This window comes from Pogonomyrmex barbatus, unplaced genomic scaffold (genome assembly GCF_055798465.1).
Source record: "Pogonomyrmex barbatus isolate J1 unplaced genomic scaffold, ASM5579846v1 scaffold1, whole genome shotgun sequence".
NCBI lineage: Eukaryota > Metazoa > Arthropoda > Insecta > Hymenoptera > Formicidae > Pogonomyrmex > Pogonomyrmex barbatus.
In genome coordinates, this window is record NW_028297098.1 from 667,508 (window position 1) to 688,337 (window position 20,830).

Consider the following 20,830-nt stretch of genomic DNA (forward strand, 5'->3'; position numbering starts at 1 on the left):
GATAACCCAGCCTAATCTATATTAATAGAAGAGAACGTCAATTAGGTTAGTTTTGACCTCTACCTAGCACGTGGTATTTGGTACGAAAGTACAGAATACGGACGATTGCGTGGAACGCTAAATTTTTATCAATCATAAGATAGAATCATAATTTCATATTTATACATATATAGATTTATACAAGTTTAATATTCTTAAAACATTCCGATGGAGCTTCCTACGGAGAAGCTTGAAAATGAGACACGAAAATCATCCAAGCTCGGTTTATTTTTTGTCGCAGCTACAGGTTCGCCGTTTTATATTAATATCGCTTTTATAAGTAAATTTTATAAGTAAATTAAAATGCTGAGTTTAATAAGCTTATTTTACATGTATCATTATCCCGCACCGACCAGGCGGTATTGCGACAGCAATCAGTGTCGTGTGTTTCCCATTCGTGAGTCCTGCGTTTCGCAAGATATGTTTGCCATACGTGCCGGCTACGCGTCAGCAAATAAAGAACGTTATTCGAGCGTTGAACGGCCGCTCCGGTTCTCTGATTGATCTCGGCAGTGGCGACGGACGTATTGTGAGTATGATAATCGCAAACAAAAGTGCGAGTCATGTGCGAGGAGTACGTCACTAAAATGCAAAACAATACAATCTTTCCACTCTTTTGCGAGACGAATGAGATAATTTATAAATAGGTTCTCGCGGCGGCGAAGCGTGGCTTCAAGGCACATGGTATCGAGTTGAACACCTGGCTGGTGCTGTATTCGAAATTTCAAGCACTGATCAATGGCCTGTCGAAGAATACTATGTTCCTCAAGCAGGATTTGTGGAAATGTCATTTAGGGAAATATGACAATATTGTCATATTTGGCGTAGATCAAATGGTATGTTCCTTAATATCCGTTGTAATTTTTGATGAAATGTTAAATCAGGAAGTTGACATTTTTTTTTTAGATGGAAGATATCGAAAGAAAATTCTATAACGAATTGCGCAAAGATTCCCTCATAATCGCTTGCAGATTTCCTCTTCCTAATACACATCCTGTCACAACAATTGGACATGGAGTCGATACTGTTTGGGTTTATAAGATACCTCAGAATTGAATTCAAAGTAAAAGTATAAAGATATATTTTTAAATTGGGAAAAAAACAGGACATAAAGATAATACTATGGGTTTATTAAAATAAAAAACACATATAATGTTTATTTTGTTAAGTAAGAAAATAAATTTATGTTCTTTCTACTTCTTTCAATTCATGAATAATTAAATAAATTATACATTACGTTTATAAAATCATTATAAAACAATTAACTTATTCTTCTCTATTGTATCTTAAATATTATCTTAAATTTTAATACATTTTTCAATTCATAAATTTCTGTTATAAATTGTTATTTTAGTCTGTTGACTATCAATGTGATAAATGCTTCTCTACATATATCTATTGTATTTAAAAATCTTATTTTTTAATGTAATTCTAGAGCACCAGAAGTTTCTCTTAAAATATATGGCAATGTTGTACACAATTCCATTATATCATATAAATGTAATCACACAGTCTATAAAATCCTAGTTGTATGATCAACGAGATATGATAAAGAATTGAGCAATGAGATTTAAAAGACCAATAACAGGAATACTTAAGTGGACTAATGTGGACCACATACTTGATTTTCCTTCTTTTTTCAAAATCGCCAAGTGTAATAAATTTGGAAAAGTAAAAACGTAGACAAGTCCGCTGAAAGCGCCAGTATACCTGACGATAGTTCCGATGTAAGGTACAAATGTCGCGAAACAAATACATATTGAAACTAATACGAGATTAATGAAGAGCACTAAACTGGTATTAGACGAGCCTTTATATAACCACGAGAGTAATTGGATACGTAACATGTATGCGAGTAAAGGATAGACAGTCATTAATTGAAAAAGTAACACTATACGAACGCCTATCGTAAGGCCATCCCATTTTTGGAAGTTATTTAACAGATTCTGCAATGAAACAAAACCGAGTTTAGAAAACATGTCGAAGAAAGAAATATATTATATCATATTAAATGTTATTTTATTATTTCTATAAAAAAATATTATGTGCGTACTTACATCTTCTATGCATGATTTAGGCAATGGAAAGCACATGAAAAACGCTGTTCCAATAATAATATAAGTCAACGTGACAAGGATGTATGCTATAGTTAAATCTCTCCCCTAAAAATAAAAATTGTTTCTATTTAATCTTGTATGTGTTTCATATACAAGAAAATGTAACTTAAAGTAACTAACATTTTTTTCTTGATTGCGATTATTTTGCATTATATTGATTACAATATTATGGATGAAGAACGACATTGCTAGCACCCCGGTAAGAGCGGGAAACATGGGCCGTATTGTCCAACTCATTGTCCATTCAACTTGGTTCATATTGATGCCCCATGACGCTGATTTTATCACAACGAAGACAATCAGATACATGACTGATACCGTTCCTGAGAAATATAGTAAAAACTTATATAACTTGTGTAAATTTTTAATCAGAGCTAGCGAGAGAAGATATTGAAAATGATATATTAAATAGAAGAGTAATTAATACTGTATACTCACCGAGGGAGTTAAACTTTGTGAAGAATGTTGTGCTATTAAAATTTAAGAGGGGATATATCAACAGAGCCAGAAATATTGGAACTGTGTTGCGTAGATCCCATGCTGGTCCCAATGCGTCATATGTCTTTTCATAAGTCACAACAGTATTGTTATCTTGAATCTCTTTCGGGCATAAGACTGAAACAAAACCAAACCATTATAGTGGAGGCACGTTATTTTTAAAGAATAAATTAAATTCTTTATAACGTATATTGTGTGTGTGTGTGTGTGTGTGTGTGTGTGTGTGTGTGTGTGTGTGTGTGTGTGTGTGTGTGTGTGTGTGTGTGTGTACCTTCTTTATACGAAATATTTTCAGGATGCATTGACAGGCCAACTATTTTATCTGTAAAATGAATATTATATTTTAAGACAATCTACAAGAACTTGTATTTCATGTTTCAAGTAGAAATATATACCATAAATAAAATTGACGCTATTATACAGAAAGTTAGCCATTAATATCCAATAAGCTACAGTTGCACCCACCAACACGGCAATACTAAAGACTCTGGCGATATTTTCCGCCCATTTGCCAAGATATATCCGACATAAGTCTAAGACTTCTACGTTTGCTCCACCGCCTGTATAATTAATTACGGCATTATATCTTATGATATCTTTATAATAAAAGAATAAGAATTGTAATAGAAGATTTTTTTTACCGTGATATGAATGCGCAACTACAAGACGATAAGCGGTGTACAGACATAAACCGCTCATTAACAAAATAATAATGATTCCAGGAAAGAATCCGGCCATCGTGATTCCCCATGGCATCGTTAATAACGACGATCCCAGTATTGTATTCCATATTGAAAATCTGAAATATCGAATTGATTAAATTGTGTAGTATTCTTATAAATACAGCAAACGTATAACGATATTACAATATATTTATTTTCTTTTTAGATTTATGTTCGATTTATGTCGTATGATTTTTATTCTGGAGGAAATCTGAATTATTCAGTATTTCGGAGAAATCCAATGTGAAAAATGTCAGAGAGAGAAAGCAGCGCGGTTCGAGGTCGTCAAAAACTTCCTAGTCTATAAAAAACATGAGTGACTGGGATATCCTACATAACGCTTATCAATAATTTCCTCTTGAATAATGTGCATTACGTTATGTTCATGTACGCAAACATTTCTCCGATATCGGTACTCTGCGCATCACCCTGTGGGGCTCGTAAAAAAGATACTCCTATCTATCGTCTTAATAAGACCGCTTGCGTATCAGAATGCGCATTATCATCATAATTCTATCTGCCGGTTATCTAATACGAATCCCATGGCCGCCTGCCTCATAGACACTCGCGTTGTGGATAATATGGATCAAGGACAATACGTATCATTATCCTTCTGCTGAACTTGATCGTAAAGGCCAATTCGAGAAAGCACGCATAACTATGTCCTTTTCGACTGAGATAACCGCGTGTTTTCGGAGCCGAGATGTACTTTGAGACCCAGCAAACAACATCTGATTTCACAAACGTCACGTCTCTATCTTGTCTCGTTCTAATTTTTGTGCTTATTTGTCGAACGATGTAAGATTCAATTTTATGATTCACAAAAATGTAGACTACAAATATGTGCTTTATTTACATTTGTACACTTTATTTATATAATAAATAAATACTATATACGAATGTACTTCGTCTATGTAGTATTTTTGTATGTTATGTTATATGTTATATGAATTAATTCTATAAAAAGACACGTGGAGAATAGTAGTTAGCATTTGTCATATCTCTACGATTTTATTTTGTCGCGCCATTTTTAATCTTTCATGTACTCTTCATATATGTATTTCTAGCTTATCTTTTTAACCGATACGTCACATTTACTCTGCCCTACAAAACTGAATAGAGGAAACAAACAGAAGACAGACAGAGGAAACAAAAGAAGTAAATTTGTCGAAAAGAAACAAAGTAGTAGTACAAAATTTTCTAGTTTTGCGGTATCTTTAATCATTCCTTATCCTTTTAGGAAAACAGGTCATCTTAATTACCTTCAGAAAAAATTAATAAGAGAAACAGAAAAAAAAGTCGGAAATTAATATTAGAAACATTTTAAAGATTCAACATTAGAAATACCGATCATTCCATGTGAATATCTTTTTTCTCTTATTAAAACAACTTTGAGATTTCGTAACTTGTCCATCATCTTCTTTATTCTCATGAAATATTAAAATCAGACAATTTTTAAATCCCATCTTTGATACTAAAAAATATTAATTAAAAACAAATAGGAAGACAAAGCGGTTAAAAAATAATCGCTCGATACTTTTGATTTTATCTTTTATATAAAAAAAAAAAAAAAAAGCTGAGGAAACAGAAAATCCAATTTATCTCGAACAAGTTCGATCTCGTCGCGAGACTGTCGTCATCGGGATGAGAACGCGAGGGTCAGTTTCGGGTTTCGGGTTTCGACCGCGATTAGAATCCGCGGAGCGCAGCTCCGGTGCGCGCGCCCGGCGCAGTAGCGGCGGCTAAGGGCATTCACCTTCTCGGGGCGGTCGTCTGTTGCCCGGGCAACAGACAGAGCGGTAACCCCTTCGGGCGTTCCGTCGCGCCGCGCTTTAGACGCTCCGCTCCGCTCCGGCGGTGCGCGGCGCGAGGCACGACCTTCGTTCCCGCGTTTCGAAAACGAGCGGCCGTGTCCCGGTGGTCGAGACGATCGAGAGGCAGAGGATCATCTCCGACCGGTCTCGATGCGGTCGCTCGTTTTCCGGACGCGGGAAGAGGCGGTCGGTCTAGTTTAGCTAACGTGGATTTAGTTTGGTCTCGCGCGTGTGATCGACGGCCAGGAACGATGCAGGACGCAGCCGCGGATGAGACACGGCGCGGGTATGCGGCGACCTGGACGGTGAGTCTCTCCCGAAGCTCTACCAACCTCCATGCGTTTTCGTTCGTCGCGGATAGCCTACACGACTGTGACACGTATGATGTGTCACAAACGCGCACGCGGCGTCCGCCGTCAGTCACGCACTATCACGCGTATTTAGGTTATATCGGTCACATGTGAACGGAGAGCATTGTCCCGAGGTGTGGCGTGTGCGGAGTAGCTCGTCGCCGCTACTCTCTCGCGCGCGCGGAGATTCGATCAGGAGCCAGCTATCTTCCTTCCTCCCTCTCTCTCTCTCTTCCCCCATTCTCCTCCGTCCGTTCTCGCTCAACCCTCCCGATCATCGCGAACCGCAAGTGTCGCAGATCTGTTTGCGTTAAATGATAATTGACGGAGAGAAAACAGTTTCGACATCGATCGACTCTTCCCCTTATCTCGGTGCTATAAAAAGAGAGAGAGAGGAGACGCGAGAATGCATTTCTCTTTTCCATAATAATTTTCTACCGCGGTGGAACGGACGGGCTCTTTTCGCGCCACTTTTTTTTCCTTCCTCCCTGCCGACGGAGAGGAAGAAAGTGGCGCGGAGGAAACCTGCGTGCCGTTCAAGAATCACGCTTGCGTTTATCTTTCGGATTTTCCCGGCGTTATTTTCCAGCGGCGTTATTTTAGAGCGGAGTCGTCGCGCGTCGCGCGGATTGATTGTCGGATTGTTTATGCAACTATTCGTACGCCGGCGGAGAAACGCTGTTTATCTCTTTGAAACGGTGTTCTTTTTCGTGTGCGCAATACTCGCGTGATTACTTGGACGCGATAGCGTCGTGACGTAAGGCGCGCTGTCAATATACGCAATTTCGCCCCTTAATAGCGCACGCATAAACATGTACAGACGTAAACATACACACACACACGTGCGCGCGCGCGTCACGTACGTACGTGTTCGTAACAAATATCAGCCGCGATGAAGAAAGAATCAATTGAAGATGCGCTGATGCAAGTTTCGGCCCGGTTGCCATCAGCCATCTATGGGAGATAAACGACTGGACGAGTCGCGATACGCGGGAAGAGATTCACCCCGTGCCGCCAGGACGCAAAACAGAAATACGCGCGATAAGCAACGTACGATAAATCGGTATTATTTTACCGCGTCGAGATAATACGCGCGCCTCTCGCCATCGATTTCTACGTTTTCTGTTCCTGCTCCCTCCTCCCCCCCCCCCCCTCCTCTCAGCTCCCTTTGCGCTGTAGAGCGCTGCAAAATCAGTTGTGGCCGTCGAATGGCCTGGCGCGAGCATCCCAAAGTGGAATCCCCTTGTCTTCTCTCACGTCATGCAGAGGGGTGATAATAAATTTTGAACTTCCTATTGGAAAAATTACAATCGGATAGAAGTAGCAAATGCCTTATTGTTCGATAGAATAATCAGTTGATATTGAAATTTATTTCTGCGAGATTCGTATGTGTCATATTAATTGCAAAAAAATTGTTAAAAAAAATATATTATGATAGGAAGATATATTTTACGCAATAATGGATATGTACTTGATTTAAGATTTCAATTGATTTTGAAATTCTAATCTTTCTAAGGAGGAGAGATCTATCGTACAGACGATAGATAAATTTTATTGTCTCTGCTGTAATCTCTCGAGTTTATTTAATTATCTCTGAAAAGAGTATTTGGAAGACGTAGAAAACGATATCGATTACTGATTCATCGCTTTGTACGCGATTTATTAAAAGCGTACGCATTGTCTACGTAGTTTTAAAAATTTTTCGTTAAATTCTCTGTTATGGATCTTATCTCAAGATACTTACATAGTAACCAGCGAACTCTGCTTCGGCTTGAGATCTTTGCAAGGAATCTGCACATCAGATTGAAATGTCAAGAGCCCGGGATTAAAATCTAATTCGTGCATTTTCTTTGAGTTCTCGTTTGTCTTTGTCTAAAAATAAAAAATGAATTTAGATCTGCATTCGTGCATTTAGCAATCGTCCAAACAAATGTAGGTTGCTATCTTTATTTTTTATTTCATTGCACACGCAGTTGTGTTACGCAGTTGTGTATATACGAAATTTTTTTCGATTGTTTTAGTAATTTTAATATCTACAATCTATTTTTTTATTAAAATTGAAGTGTTTTAAACAAAATAAATTTTATATTATTTTTTTCATATTTTTGAAAAAAAAGAAGAGACAAATTAAACGTAAAAACAAATACAAAAATTAAATTAAAAAAACAAAAAAATATTGTAGCTATTTTTTAATAATTTTGAATGTTGCCAACTTTTAAACACATTTTTTTTCAAAAAGTTGATTTTGAAAAGCTACATTTTTTCAGAGGAAGTCGCACAAACACATGTACATATTATTAATTTTTCTTACCAAGTTCACATTGCACGATTCATAATTTTTTTCGCGATCGAGATTTACGATGCAAGGTGAATTCGCCATTGTGGAAACAAATAATTCGCTACGCTGTATCGGGGGTGATCTCTTTGGCACAGTTAGGATTGTGTTGTAACTAGCGGTTGTGTCTACGCTTCCGTACCTAAGCAGGACAATAAAAAATGCAATAAAGAAAATCATGAAAATTCAGATGATATAGACAAATAATATAAATATATGATTAAATGATGCATTAATATAATGCTATATTAAATATGATAATAATTTATATGAATTGTGTCAATATAACTTATTATAAACAAGATGATAAATGAATATATCTATAAAGATTAATTACATCATCATCATCATCATCATCATCATCACATTACATTATCCAAATTTAATGAGATACATTTCTCTCAAAGATTATCATACATCAAGGAAGAACCAGCCGGGCTCGGATCCAAGTCGCTCGTTTCTGAATCGTCGAATATCACTGGTTCCGGGCTCGTGCGAGATTCCGAAGAGAGTAACGGCGTGCTCTCGGATCCACTGTCGCGTGGCGAAGAGTCGCTGCCTGGGTAAATACGGGACTTATACATAACGTCTCTGACGCTGATACAAAAAAAAAAAGGTATCGTTGTAGCAGGGCAACGCAAAAATGTTATCTCAAAAAAAATATAAAGAAAATTCTTTTTTTCTTTTTTTTTTGTTTTCATTCAAGACCTCGGCGCTTTCTCGCACGCGCAGTGTGTTCTCGGAGCAGCGAAGAGATCAGTCGGGCGAAGAGATACACGTGTGCAAACACTCACTTGGGGAAGCATGAAACTGAACAATGAGCGTTTTTGCGTCATATTAAACTTACAATTACACTTTATGGGATTTCTTTCCATGTCATCGCATTCTTCTGCTTTTTTTATTTATTTTTGTCTTTTAATATAAAACCAACGATTAAATATAACGAACGCGTATCACGCGCGAGGTGCGAGCACAGATAGTGAATTCAATAACTTACGGCACGTATTCGGTTTTATCGGAACGATAAATGTATCTCCCTGTGGTCCAAATTAACCGATTAACCAGCGGGATCGCGCGAAAAGTTATCGGCAGTTTTTAGCCGCACGATAAATCCGATATCACCTCCTCCCGCGACCAACCTCGTGCGCGAAAAGCTGTAAGAATTTTCAACTCACGCTTCCTTTTTTTTTTTTTCTTCTTGTTTCCCTCCCTGACGCGATCGATCAGATCCGGTCCTCGCGATGCAGGTTGAACGACCCGACGATCGGGAGGGAGGACACGCTCGGTTCCCGCGGGACGTGGCTACCGATCGCGCGCCCTCGTCTGGAAAACTGGGTTTTGGAGTAGGTACGTTCCCGTTTTATAAACTCATGGACTTTGTATCAGTCGTATCCTTGACTTAACACGCCTCCCTCCAGCCGCGTTTTTCAACGATCGCGAGCGTGCGCGCGCGTCTGCCGAGCGCGGCTAAAAATCGCTGACCGACTCGACGATCGGTTGTAACGATTGCGTGTATGCCGCACGCAGATTCGCAGATTCTCTCCTTCCCCGATCCTCATCTGGATGATACCGATGATCCCCGAGATACCCGCTGTGAACACTAAAAAATAATGTCTTGGTGAAGATTATCTAGAATTAAGAAATTAGCTGGAATGAATAAATGATTAACAGCACCGCGATATCGCATATATCTTGTGTCTAATAGACAATATAGACAAAAACAAAATTTAAGCAATTTGTCAAATTTAGCAAGAAGTCTTTCTGTAGCCAGGTCAATCTTACCCCCCTTATAAAAGTGACTACGTGATTTGGTAGTGAGATCTAAATCTTTTTTTTGCGTATTCAGTTAGATGTTGTTGTTATAAATTCTACGTGCGATAGACAATTTTCTAGCAGATACAAAAAACAGCGATACATTTTAACTGTGTTTAGAATTTTAGCTGGACCAGCGAAACATGATTTCCGCGAGGGTGACCCGTTCTCCAATACGCGACGAAGCGAAATCGCAGCTTTGATCCCTCGGGGGCGAAAATTACACGAACTGAACGTGCATCTTCGCCTTCGTTTTCAACGTCGTAAGTAAAATTGTAATCTAGGGGAAGATAATCGTTAAATCTATCGTAAAGTACTCAAAAAACTTTGTAACTAACCCATTTAAAATTCTTAAAATGTATCGCTGTTTTTTTATATCTACTAGAAAATTGTCGTACGAAGAAAATTTTTAGCAACAATGTTTTAATAACATATGTGAAAAAAAATTAGGTCTCATATCCAAGTAACTTTTATAAAAAGTGTGACTGGCTTATCTGATTAGGAGAGTCACAGAGATTTTCTTACTAAATTGGACAAATAGACGGATATTCTGTCTCTATCATCTATTGATTAGATACAAAGCATGCGACATCACAGTGCTTGCTAGTCATTTATCTATTTTAATTAATTTTCGATTAATTCTTAATCTTAATAATTTTCGTTACGATTGCAACACTATTTTTTTCAGCGAGCCAATTAGATTGTTGATGTAAATAGCCTATTTATGACGTGAGCTTAATTGTGCTCGTTACGCGTATCGTTCTTCTTTCATGGCGGTTTCCGCGCCCATAAATTCCGGGGATGACCTCCTGTCCATTTCAATTTCGATCATACGTGTAATTCCGGGTTTTTCCCGCGGGGATTTCTTCTTTCCCGGCGTTTCCTCGGAAAAACGAACCTGTTACGAAGAGGAGATATTTCATCGAATCGTGATATCCTCTCGGCGTTGAACAGCGAAATAGAGGCTCCCCTTTCAAAGACAGCAGTCGAATGTGATCTTCCTTTTATTATTAGCACTTGAAACAACGTCGAACTCGCGACCTATCCATTTATCTCTTAGCGACTTATATACGTAAGAACGAGAGAGACACGCTCTATACATCTGTTATCTTAATTTGAAGCAACGTAGTGACGTCAAAAGTGCAGATTAAATATGTGTTTTTTTTGTCACTGCCTAACTGGTTTTGTTGTATCGATTCAGAACGACGAATTGTTACGTTAATATGAATTACTTGTTCCTGCGATTTTATCTTGTTCACCGAACGCGACGGGAGCGAATTCTCCATGATTCCTCGCGATACATTCGCGGTCCGAAAACTGTCACTGTATCTTTTTCTATCTTCTTATTTAGCTTCCGCATTACGTTAATTTACGTCATTTATCTATGAAACCGTTATCTGTATTACGCATAACGTTCGCGATTACGCGAACCAATTCGCTATTCATCTTCGCCGTCGTTCTGCCTATTCATCCGCTCGAAAGTTAGAGAAAACTGCTGATTTCGCAAGCTCGGCTATCAAGAAGCTCGAAGCACGATTCTGAAATTGAAAAAAATTTATAAATAAAAAATGATAGTTTTTATCTTGCATTATTCTTCTGCCTTTCAAAAAATGGTTCTCGATATCAAGACGCCGATAGATAGATAGCTCATTAATATAATTTAATCAGCTCTTATATTATCATTTTACTAATTTTCATTTCGACATTATCTCAAGTAATAATCATCTAAAAATAGCTAACGCTATTTTACACAACAATTTCTATTTCAAATCAATTCATGAAAGAAAACAAAGCTTCTTTGAGTTCCTTTCAATGTTGATTTATTTCAGTTTCTAAAACAGCGACCTCCGACCAGAATTCTAAGAAATGTAAATAGTTTAGTAAATAGTCAAAGTAAAAACCCATCGCAAGTCGAATTTTCTTCCCGGAGGATTTACCGGTATTTAGACCTCTGACGTTCGCTGGATCGGAATTGAATGAAATTACCTTTGTAGCATTGTGATTTCGTTTCACGGAAGTGAAATCCCGCGATTATCAGTCGCTAAAGCGATTATCGGCCCTTCCTCTTCTTTGATATCCTCCGGTTTCTCGTGTCCTGACACAGGACCACATCAGCTCTGTTTGGCCCATGTGATTTCGGCCGCCTGGTGTGCATGTGCGCGCAAGCCGCCGCGGCCGCCTCGACAGTTGGCGCGCGCGATCTTCCAAGATGGCGGCGACCGGGCGCCCGTGCCCTTGCGTGTCATTGACAGACAAAGTTCGGTCCGCCGACAGTTATCGGACGGCTGTCGCGAATACTCGATCTCTCCTCGCCGATTACGAGCGAATTAACCTCATTCAGTTTTCTGTTGCATTCTCGTTTTTCTTCCCTTTCGATTTGCAGCGTGTCCGCGGAGGCAACGTGCGAGCATGACCATGTCGTCGTCATCGTCGTCGTCGTCGTCGTCGGTAACGAGCCTGACGGTGAGCACCCGGGTGTACGAGGGCCAGAAGCCGGGCACCTCGGGCCTGCGGAAGGCCGTCAAGATCTTCCAGCAGGAGCACTACACGGAGAATTTCGTGCAGGCGATATTACAAGCCCTGGGCGATCAGCTGACCGGCTGCACTCTCGTCGTCGGCGGCGACGGGCGGTTCTACGGGAAGGAGGCGGTGGCGAAGATCATCCGGATCGCCGCGGCAAATGGAGTAAGGCTGATTCTAACAAGGAGTTGTTTTTATCTCGCAAAAAATTCACATATTCGTATATTCATGTATATTTTGCATATATATTGACAGATTGACGTAAAACTTAGATGTTACAAAGATTGGCAGTGTTATAAAAGAAGACCAGTGTCCATTTGCACTGATAGAGATTAAGGGTAGCTTATTAATTTTTATCTCGTTTTAATTTATTCTTTATCTTCTAATTCTTTTAATTCTTGAATTAGAACAAAGATAAAATGTAAATTAAACTAAGATTGAAGTTAATCTATATTGATTATGGATATAGGAAATAGAGATAATTGACCAATGACAGCAATTGTATGGAGTTTAACAGGCTTTAAATTTAATAGTTTAGCAAATTCTAAATTTAACTTTAAAACATATAGATCTAGATATATCATATCTAAATGTTCCATTATTATGCATTATGTTGATTTTTTATAATATATGTGATAATATATTTTTTGTTTAATACTTGATAATTTTATTTATAAATAGTTGAGTAATTTTTTTATAAAGATTATAGATAATTATAAAAGAGATTACAATATGAACAAGATGAATACATAATTAATTTTTTTTAGGTAAGAAAGTTAATAGTTGGTCAAAATGGTATCCTCTCGACGCCAGCGGTGTCAACTATAATACGAAAGTATAAAACGCAAGGTGGCATTGTCTTGACTGCATCACATAATCCCGGTGGTCCTAATGCTGATTTTGGCATTAAATTTAATTGTGACAACGGCGGCCCTGCTCCAGACAGCGTAACAAATAAAATCTATGAAATCACTAAAACGCTCCAGTGTTATAAAATTATTCCTGATATTAATATAGATATTGACAAAGTGCAAACTGTTTCTGTCGAGGTAGATGGCAGACCATTTACCATCGATATAATTGACTCTGTAAATGATTATGTAGAGCTTATGAAAGAGATTTTTGATTTTGTGAGTATCAGAACATTGTTGCACGGCAGCAAAGATAAGCCGGCATTTAAAGTTCTCATCAACTCGATGAATGGAGGTGAGCCATTACATAATTTGCATTTGGCTTGATTTCATAGAGAATTGTCTAGATATAGATAATAATAAGAGTTATCAATGACTTTCAGTTACGGGACCGTATGTAAAGAGAATATTTAGCACTGAATTAGGCGTTGATGATACAAGTTTAGTGAATATAAAACCGTTAGAAGATTTCGGTGGTCTACACCCTGATCCAAATTTAACTTATGCCAAAGATTTAGTGAATGCCATAAAGGAAGGGCCGTACGATTTCGGTGCCGCTTTTGATGGAGACGGAGATCGAAATATGGTGAGGAAAATCAAAAGATAGCCCAGAAAGATTGATCTCTCTAAGAAATCATATTTAATAAATTATGTTTGTGCATTGCAGATCTTGGGCAAGAAAGCTTTCTTCGTTACTCCTTCCGACTCCTTAGCGGTGTTAGCTGCAAATTTAAAATTAATTCCGTATTTCCAAAAGACTGGTGTTAAAGGATACGCTAGATCAATGCCCACGGCTGCGGCTGTCGATAGAGTCGCCGCTAAAAATGGGATGAAGTTCTTCGAAGTTCCTACTGGATGGAAATACTTCGGTATGTAAAATCTTGATGCGCATGTTAAAAATTATCAGTGTTTTTAATATAACTTTTAGGAAACCTGATGGATGCTGGAGATTTGTCGCTATGTGGAGAAGAAAGTTTCGGTACTGGTTCCGATCATATTCGCGAGAAAGATGGAGTATGGGCGTGTCTAGCGTGGCTCAATGTAATCGCAGGATTAGGAAAATCTGTAGAAAACATTTTACTAGATCATTGGAAAGTTTATGGAAGAAATTTCTTTACTAGGTACATACATACATACATACATACATACATACATACATACATACATACATACATACATACATACATACATACATGCATGCCTCTATTATTTTTCGAATTTAAATATTTCTTGATTTAACATTGTTTATTGATTCCAATTGTTTTTCTATCCTGGATTGCTGTTTATAGGTACGATTATGAAAATTGCGACTCTGCGAGTGCGGATAAAATGATGCAGGGCATCGAAGCTCTAATTCAAAAGCCAGATTTTATCGGCAGAAAGCTGCAATATGAAGGTAAAGAGTATATTGTTAAGCAGGCGGATAATTACTCCTATACGGATCCTGTCGATGGTAGCAAAGCTACGAAACAGGTATGTTCTGTAATTATATATTCATTATTATCTACCATTAATCTTATTAATTTCGTATCTTCAAGTTATACAATGTTTTGCATATTAGGGTTTACGGATATTGTTTGCGGATGGCTCCCGTATAATATTCCGCTTATCCGGAACGGGAAGTTCTGGTGCCACTATCCGTATGTATATCGATAGTTATGAGAATAATCCGATTACTTTTGAAAAAGACGCACAGCTGGTCTTAAAACCTTTAATAAACATCGCATTAGAATTAAGCGAGCTTCATCAGCATACCGGTTGTAACGCGCCTACTGTGATTACATAAACGTGCGCTCGTTATATTGCTGCGCTCTTCCATTATGGAAATCTTTAAATCTCATTCAATTTTATCTCATTTATATAAAAAGAAGTTTTACAAAGTAAATGTCTGGTTAGGGTATAAATTCATTTGGATTGTAAAGGTTCGTCCAATTTCATTATCAAAATCATGAAGCAATAGCACAATAATTGTTACTGGCCCCACTGAAGGGATTTTCCATTTTTATAAAGCGTTACTGTTTTACGAATCCATCCATATGATATACATACCGTGCGTATTGGACGAGAACTATTCAATATGCATATCCGAGTAGCGAGTTAAAAAAAATGTTTTAGAATCTATATATTAGATATTTGCCGTAAATGTTATTGCTTGAATCCTTACATTTCGAGTCAATCGTGAGAGGATGCGATTTAAACTTATTTTTAAGTCTTCTCACAATCTTTGAGTGTGAGAAAAATATTGGTATTGTCCCTCAGCATTAAGAGGTACTTGTAATCATTTCTAATTATTAGAAATTTCATTAATAATTTATATATGTATTGCTATTCATATATTTACATGAGTTTTAATAAGCATTAAAACTGTGCTTATATTATGAAATATGGATATATACATCTGGCGCATGTAGACATTCTATGTGCACTGGAAAGCTTCTTCGGAAAAGATGTTTCGTGGCATAATATTATGTTACACAATGATATTGTTGATATGCAATAACCTATCTACTTGTTGCCACAACATATAGTAAGAAGAAATGCAGGTTGCTGTATCCGATATATATAGAGAATTCATAGATAATATTCCGGAAATTGAATATGAGAAACATCCTGTACTTATTTATCACTACAATTACATTGTCTGTACGTTACTCCGGTGATAATACATGCATCTTTTTATCATTAGCTGACACGAAGATCGGTACGTCTCTCTTACGTTGTTATCGTACATTTATCTTTCGCAGGCATTAAATATCACAACGATATGTAATGAATGTCACCACGTGCATTTCGGTATGTAAAAATATAATTTGTAAAAATCACGATTTTGAATGAACAAAATGGATACATTGTCAATCTTCCAAAGCTTATGTCTATCCGCGATTCACGTCTGATGTTTATTCTAAAATTTCCATTCATTTTCATCCATGAGTTTTACAGACTTTTACAGTGAAAGTACTATCTAACGTTTGATTTGATGCTTTGGAAAAATTGATTTGCGTGATACAATTAAATTCTTTTTAATACGATTAGATAAGTGATGGATTTATTTGTGGTTACTAATTTTGATAATTTTATTAATTACGACATATCAAGAGCGTGAAATTCAATATCAGATAGCATAATATTGGAGGATTAACAAAAGCGCGTAAATTCAATATTATCTTCAAGGACCAGTCTTTCCAATGTTTATTAAATTGATCTTGTCATTCTGTCTACGATCTAGCCAATACTACGATCCAGGCAGAGACAGAAGAGATTTATTTGTCCGTCAAGTAAATTGCCAAATATCTTATTTGAGAATATGGAATGACTGGCCCTGCGAATTGAACGTAGCGTAATGGATAATAATAAGCGGCTTTAATTTATTATGCTTTATGAGATGAAACGTTCTATTGATAAACTAAGTCATCTTAAAAGAAAGGACACTGCGATCCGTAATGGGTATGATCGATGCTACTTTCAAATTCTAACGAATATGTACAGAATCCTTTTTTCAGTGTCAGATTATTGTACGAAGATTATATTTGAGTCTAACTTGTAGATTTATTTATATCGATAAATTTATACTTAAATTGGAGTAAGGAAGGTGTAAATCTTTTTGCACTTCATCTTGTACAGTAGCATACGTAAAACTGCCTATGTAAAATTTATACTATTTATTGCAACACGAGCATAATACGAAGAGAATATTAAAATTAAAAAAAAAAAAACAGTTTAAAGTTTTTGTAGATAGTAGTGTACAACTGTAAGAATCTTTCTTTTCCATCGAAGCAGTCATCCATTTGTCTTTCTGAAACTTTCGTATGCTCATCAATATCACACAAAACTGGCCATTTCATTGTGAATTCGCAATTTTTGTCACTGCTACGGACTACTGCATTTAAATGCAAAAGCAATTTTTGTCGCATCATTCTCTCGCATCATTCCCCGATTATGCAATCTTCCTTACAAAAAGGTACACTTTGTTACTTTGCCTTCTCTAAACATCTCAGTTCTAATATTCAGATAGCGAAAGAAGCATGGATGCTTAAATTGGTGAACTGAACCAAAACCTGAGAAATAGCCAGCAGGATCGCGTTACAATTTCTCAGAATTTGGGCGACCCCAGATATAGCGACGTAGGTTTGCAAATTCGAGTTTAGCGCGATACTCAGCGTCTTATAGAGTCTTTAAGTAAGTAATACTTTTTTGTGAAATGACACAGTCATTACGGAAATCCGTGTATCCGCATTTTATTGTGCGATATATTTATTTCGGTGACAACATAATTCACTGAGTATCCCGTTAAGATTAATCGATAGAATAGAATACGTTAACGAACTTGTATAAAGAACAGTAGGATGATCAGAAAAGGAAGTACGAATTTCTTTCGAGGAGGGAATACAATCGCAAACTATAGCCACTTGATGCGAAATTTTATATTGTAACAGTATATCTCCACGTAAGAAGAAATGAACAATAGATAGTAATACAAAACACGTTCGATAGGTACGAGAGGCACGTTATTTGTATTTCGCGAGTGTTAGTGGATGTCTCGTATCGATAATTAATAACAGCCGCCCAAATGTATTATATTACTCGTTTCCCCCTTTCGTTTTTCTCTTCGCTTCGTCTTTGCTTCTTTCTTTTGTACGATATTTCACTACGGGCCTTTGTATCCGAGATATCACGTAAGCGCGTTCTACGGATTACCACTGTGTTAAAAAAAAAAAAAAAAAAAAAAAAGAACGCGCGATCACGACTCATGTTTCATTTCGAATGACTCGAATATAAAATTTCACGAGGCCGGGTGTGTGGCGAGGCGCCGCGGAGATAGATAAGAATCCGGATCAATCAAAAACAATGTAAACGTTCCGTTTTTTTCTTTTCCTTCCGTGAGTAAATAAATGCAACGTGTTACGGAGAGATTTCGCAAGGCAATTATGTAAATAGTTGATGGTGAAGGAGGAGAAGGAGAAGGAGGAGGAGATACTTAGGGACCTGAGCCGACACATGCCCCCGTTTGATCTGTCAATTATATTCTAGAGAAGTGCGAGAGAGGAAAGAGAAAGAGAGAGAAAAGAAAAAGAGAAGATCTGAGTACTCTCTAGAACGTAATAAAGATTATTTAACGCGGCGGCGATGTCACAGAGACCAGCACAGAGACTGCCGATTACTATAAAGATATTAACATGTAACATTTGTATCATAATCATAATAAATACTAATTATCATTATAAGTATATGAATGAGTGGCTGCTCGAAATGCACGTGGTATGATTCATTATGCTGCTGTATCGTTTTTTTTTTTTTTTTTTTATATATTTCTACATGCTGCGTTTTCTAATGATAATTCTGCCATTTGTAATATGTTATAAATTCCGAGATTTGCGTTTAATTTAATCAATCAATTGAATCTTACTAGTGTCAGTAAATTGTATAAAGATGTATATTACTGTACTCTTGTTCTTTTGCAGTTTAGCGTACATGCGATTATTCTGATTCTCTAGTACATATCTTGGATACGATTTTCGTAAAATGAACACCGAAATAAAAAGATTAAATAATAAAATTATAATTAAATTAATAATAATTTAATAATAAAATAGATTTGATTAGTTTAGCTTTGTTTAAATAACAGAATATAATAATATAATGATATTACTCGATAAATAGGATCTAATAATAGGATCTAATAATAATAATTTCTTTTTTAAATTTATATATATATATATATAATAAATATAAATTTATATATATAAAATTAATTGCTTATATTGCTTATATTATATTTATATATATAAAATTAATTGCTTATACAAACTATATATCGTTATTTTTTAACTGACTTGCAACGTAGCGACTCAAAGTCGTAAATAAATTTTCCTTTTTAATAAATCGATAATCAAATATGATGTCGATTATCTTCCCTATGAGAAATTCTTATTGCGAAAATACAAGCAATTATCTTGAATATATGTATAAATTCAAAAAATAAATTATCCTAAAATCTTATTAGTCGAATAATATCACTTACATTTTATTGTTTGATATATTCTCAGCTTCTTACATTGATCAACTTTTGTATTTTAGTTATTGTATAAAATTGGAAAATACTGGTATTTTCTTAATATCATTTATATTAATATACAAATATTTCTATATCATTTTCTGAATAAATCAGAAAGATGCGTCGCATTTATGCTAAACCAAAGTAGCAGGATCTTCCTTGGTTATTGCAATTATCATGTTCAAGCGACTCGTACAATCTAAAGTGATGACGACTAATTCGACTTTTAATAAATTTTATCTCATTACAACGAATTTATGCGTATTTTTTTTTATTCCACAAAGATCCCCTGTGAAGTGAAACATATATATGTTTATATCCTTTGCAAATATCTTGATATTATGAGAAGAAAATGAATTTTATATACATATATGCATATAACAATGTCAAGAAGGAAGATTTTCTTGAATAATATGAATAAACAATGCTATATAATCTTATATTAAAATCAATTCTCAACAAAAGGTAGACAATTTTGTATATTTACAAATAAAAAATGAAATAAGTCACAACGTGTATACTAATAATTACAATGTTTCTGTTAGATTTGTACATGGATTTTACAAATACATTGTTACATAATGCATTTCTTTATAAATTAGCATACCTTCAAAGAACATTCATATAAATCATATTAAAGATTCACAGTAGCTTCACACCATATCAAAATCATCCCTCTGTAAGACAAATACATATTAATACATATAATATTATATATTCTTTATTTAATTGCAAATATATAATATAAAAGGAATTCTCACCTCATTATTATATTCTAGTACGTGTCTCTTGATAGCAGAAGTGTCCACCCATGTTACAAAATCTTCCAAATTTCTATCAATTTTAAACATATAATTAAAGCTGTTTTGTTTTTCTAACATCTATACAATATAGGTAGAAAATAGGATGTTACCTCGTTACCAGAAATGCAGGATCTTTTATAACTTCTACCCCAACTCGGACATGACCTTGTTCTATTAATTTCGTTGCCATTGGTATTGTCTGACTCATCTTGTTGCGTACCATAACAACTGGAAGTCTTCGTCTGCAGAAACAACTGGCAGTTACTTTCTGAGTTTGAGACAAATCCCATTTTGTAGAGATCAGGCCCATCATGTATAACTTCTCCAGCAACATAGCGCTTTGCTCAATGCGAAAAGGATGATCAGGCTCGACTTCCTTAATCTTCTTACCCAATTCCCGTATCTCACGTGACAGTTTGTTATATCTTCAATCATTTATAAATGTTATTACATCCAAAGTAAAACAAAATTGATTAAGAGCATAATGTTGAGTCAAAAATTGCTTCACTTACACTGTATAATCCGATCTTCTCTGAATGCAATAACGCTTTAAAATCTTAACCTCATGAAGGTTGTTGTCTGCTTGCCATGATAAGAAATCTACTTTCTTCAGCAACTTCTGCTCATGATACTTCAATTTTCGCACCATCGTGACTGATCGTCGCCAAAATCTCGCGGATCGATTTTATCTTGATCTATCTTTACTTGAAAGAAAGATTGTGGAGCATCGCTTCGTCACATCCCTCTCAATCTTTCTAAACACTGCTAAACACGTGCAGCGCAGTGCGGTCGGGGATCAAGGAAAATCCTGCGCATGCGTAACCTTAAGCCAATATCACAATTGCTGTCGACTGCTG

General features: G+C 36.3%; 4 protein-coding genes across 9 annotated transcripts; 2 read left to right on the forward strand and 2 right to left on the reverse strand.

The window, feature by feature from the left end:
- The first annotated feature begins 173 nt into the window (after positions 1 to 173).
- LOC105430135 (ATP synthase subunit C lysine N-methyltransferase) lies at positions 174 to 1,519 on the forward strand. 2 transcript variants are annotated; one of them, XM_089083531.1, is made up of 4 exons: positions 174 to 286; positions 360 to 568; positions 687 to 875; positions 946 to 1,519. In XM_089083531.1, exons 1-4 carry the CDS (start codon positions 208 to 210, stop codon positions 1,093 to 1,095), a joined length of 627 nt encoding a protein of 208 aa, XP_088939657.1. In that variant the 5' UTR covers positions 174 to 207; the 3' UTR covers positions 1,096 to 1,519. The 2 variants fall into 2 exon arrangements, with proteins under 2 accessions (XP_088939657.1, XP_088939714.1); XM_089083588.1 differs by having other exon boundaries at positions 396 to 568.
- Positions 1,195 to 12,071, reverse strand: LOC105430053 (neutral amino acid transporter 9). 4 transcript variants are annotated; one of them, XM_089081756.1, is made up of 13 exons: positions 11,674 to 12,071; positions 10,586 to 11,225; positions 9,051 to 9,475; positions 8,293 to 8,472; positions 7,852 to 8,017; positions 7,285 to 7,412; positions 3,296 to 3,453; positions 3,050 to 3,214; positions 2,926 to 2,976; positions 2,595 to 2,771; positions 2,277 to 2,479; positions 2,097 to 2,201; positions 1,195 to 1,985 (listed from the first exon to the last, which is right to left on the reverse strand). In XM_089081756.1, the coding sequence occupies exons 4-13, from the start codon at positions 8,457 to 8,459 to the stop codon at positions 1,575 to 1,577; spliced, it is 1,731 nt and encodes a 576-aa protein (XP_088937882.1). In that variant the 5' UTR covers positions 8,460 to 8,472; positions 9,051 to 9,475; positions 10,586 to 11,225; positions 11,674 to 12,071; the 3' UTR covers positions 1,195 to 1,574. The 4 variants fall into 4 exon arrangements, with proteins under 4 accessions (XP_088937882.1, XP_088937835.1, XP_088937923.1 ...); XM_089081709.1 differs by lacking the exon at positions 11,674 to 12,071 and having other exon boundaries at positions 10,440 to 10,591; XM_089081797.1 differs by lacking the exon at positions 11,674 to 12,071 and having other exon boundaries at positions 8,213 to 8,434; positions 10,353 to 10,587.
- Positions 12,072 to 12,096: 25 nt separating this feature from the next.
- On the forward strand, positions 12,097 to 17,849 carry Pgm1 (phosphoglucose mutase 1). Its single transcript, XM_011643377.3, has 7 exons — positions 12,097 to 12,372; positions 12,975 to 13,413; positions 13,502 to 13,704; positions 13,786 to 13,987; positions 14,047 to 14,239; positions 14,408 to 14,591; positions 14,680 to 17,849. The coding sequence occupies exons 1-7, from the start codon at positions 12,097 to 12,099 to the stop codon at positions 14,902 to 14,904; spliced, it is 1,722 nt and encodes a 573-aa protein (XP_011641679.2). The 3' UTR covers positions 14,905 to 17,849.
- Positions 17,850 to 18,845: 996 nt separating this feature from the next.
- Positions 18,846 to 20,768, reverse strand: LOC105430055 (U3 small nucleolar ribonucleoprotein IMP3). Of its 2 annotated transcripts, XM_011643385.3 has the most exons (5): positions 20,486 to 20,768; positions 20,084 to 20,398; positions 19,932 to 20,004; positions 19,778 to 19,847; positions 18,846 to 19,459 (listed from the first exon to the last, which is right to left on the reverse strand). In XM_011643385.3, the coding sequence occupies exons 1-4, from the start codon at positions 20,620 to 20,622 to the stop codon at positions 19,824 to 19,826; spliced, it is 549 nt and encodes a 182-aa protein (XP_011641687.1). In that variant the 5' UTR covers positions 20,623 to 20,768; the 3' UTR covers positions 18,846 to 19,459; positions 19,778 to 19,823. The 2 variants fall into 2 exon arrangements, with proteins under 2 accessions (XP_011641687.1, XP_011641686.1); XM_011643384.3 differs by lacking the exon at positions 18,846 to 19,459 and having other exon boundaries at positions 19,632 to 19,847.
- Between the last annotated feature and the right edge of the window lie 62 nt (positions 20,769 to 20,830).

Excerpts from the sequence above, each read along its gene's own strand:
- LOC105430135 (XM_089083531.1), top strand. The coding sequence starts at position 208 with ATGGAGCTTCCTACGGAGAAGCTTGAAAATGAGACACGAAAATCATCC. Across the intron at positions 287-359 it reads ATTTTTTGTCGCAGCTACAG|CTTATTTTACATGTATCATT; the intron begins GTTCGCCGTTTT and ends GAGTTTAATAAG. Across the intron at positions 876-945 it reads TATTTGGCGTAGATCAAATG|ATGGAAGATATCGAAAGAAA; the intron begins GTATGTTCCTTA and ends TTTTTTTTTTAG.
- LOC105430055 (XM_011643385.3), bottom strand. The coding sequence starts at position 20,622 with ATGGTGCGAAAATTGAAGTATCATGAGCAGAAGTTGCTGAAGAAAGTA. Across the intron at positions 20,005-20,083 it reads CCTGCATTTCTGGTAACGAG|AAATTTGGAAGATTTTGTAA; the intron begins GTAACATCCTAT and ends TAAAATTGATAG. Across the intron at positions 19,848-19,931 it reads TACTAGAATATAATAATGAG|AGGGATGATTTTGATATGGT; the intron begins GTGAGAATTCCT and ends TTTGTCTTACAG.
- Pgm1 (XM_011643377.3), top strand. The coding sequence starts at position 12,097 with ATGACCATGTCGTCGTCATCGTCGTCGTCGTCGTCGTCGGTAACGAGC. Across the intron at positions 14,240-14,407 it reads GGAAGAAATTTCTTTACTAG|GTACGATTATGAAAATTGCG; the intron begins GTACATACATAC and ends TGCTGTTTATAG. Across the intron at positions 14,592-14,679 it reads GTAGCAAAGCTACGAAACAG|GGTTTACGGATATTGTTTGC; the intron begins GTATGTTCTGTA and ends TTTGCATATTAG.
- LOC105430053 (XM_089081644.1), bottom strand. Across the intron at positions 2,977-3,049 it reads TAGCGTCAATTTTATTTATG|ATAAAATAGTTGGCCTGTCA; the intron begins GTATATATTTCT and ends TTCATTTTACAG. Across the intron at positions 1,986-2,096 it reads CTAAATCATGCATAGAAGAT|AATCTGTTAAATAACTTCCA; the intron begins GTAAGTACGCAC and ends GTTTCATTGCAG.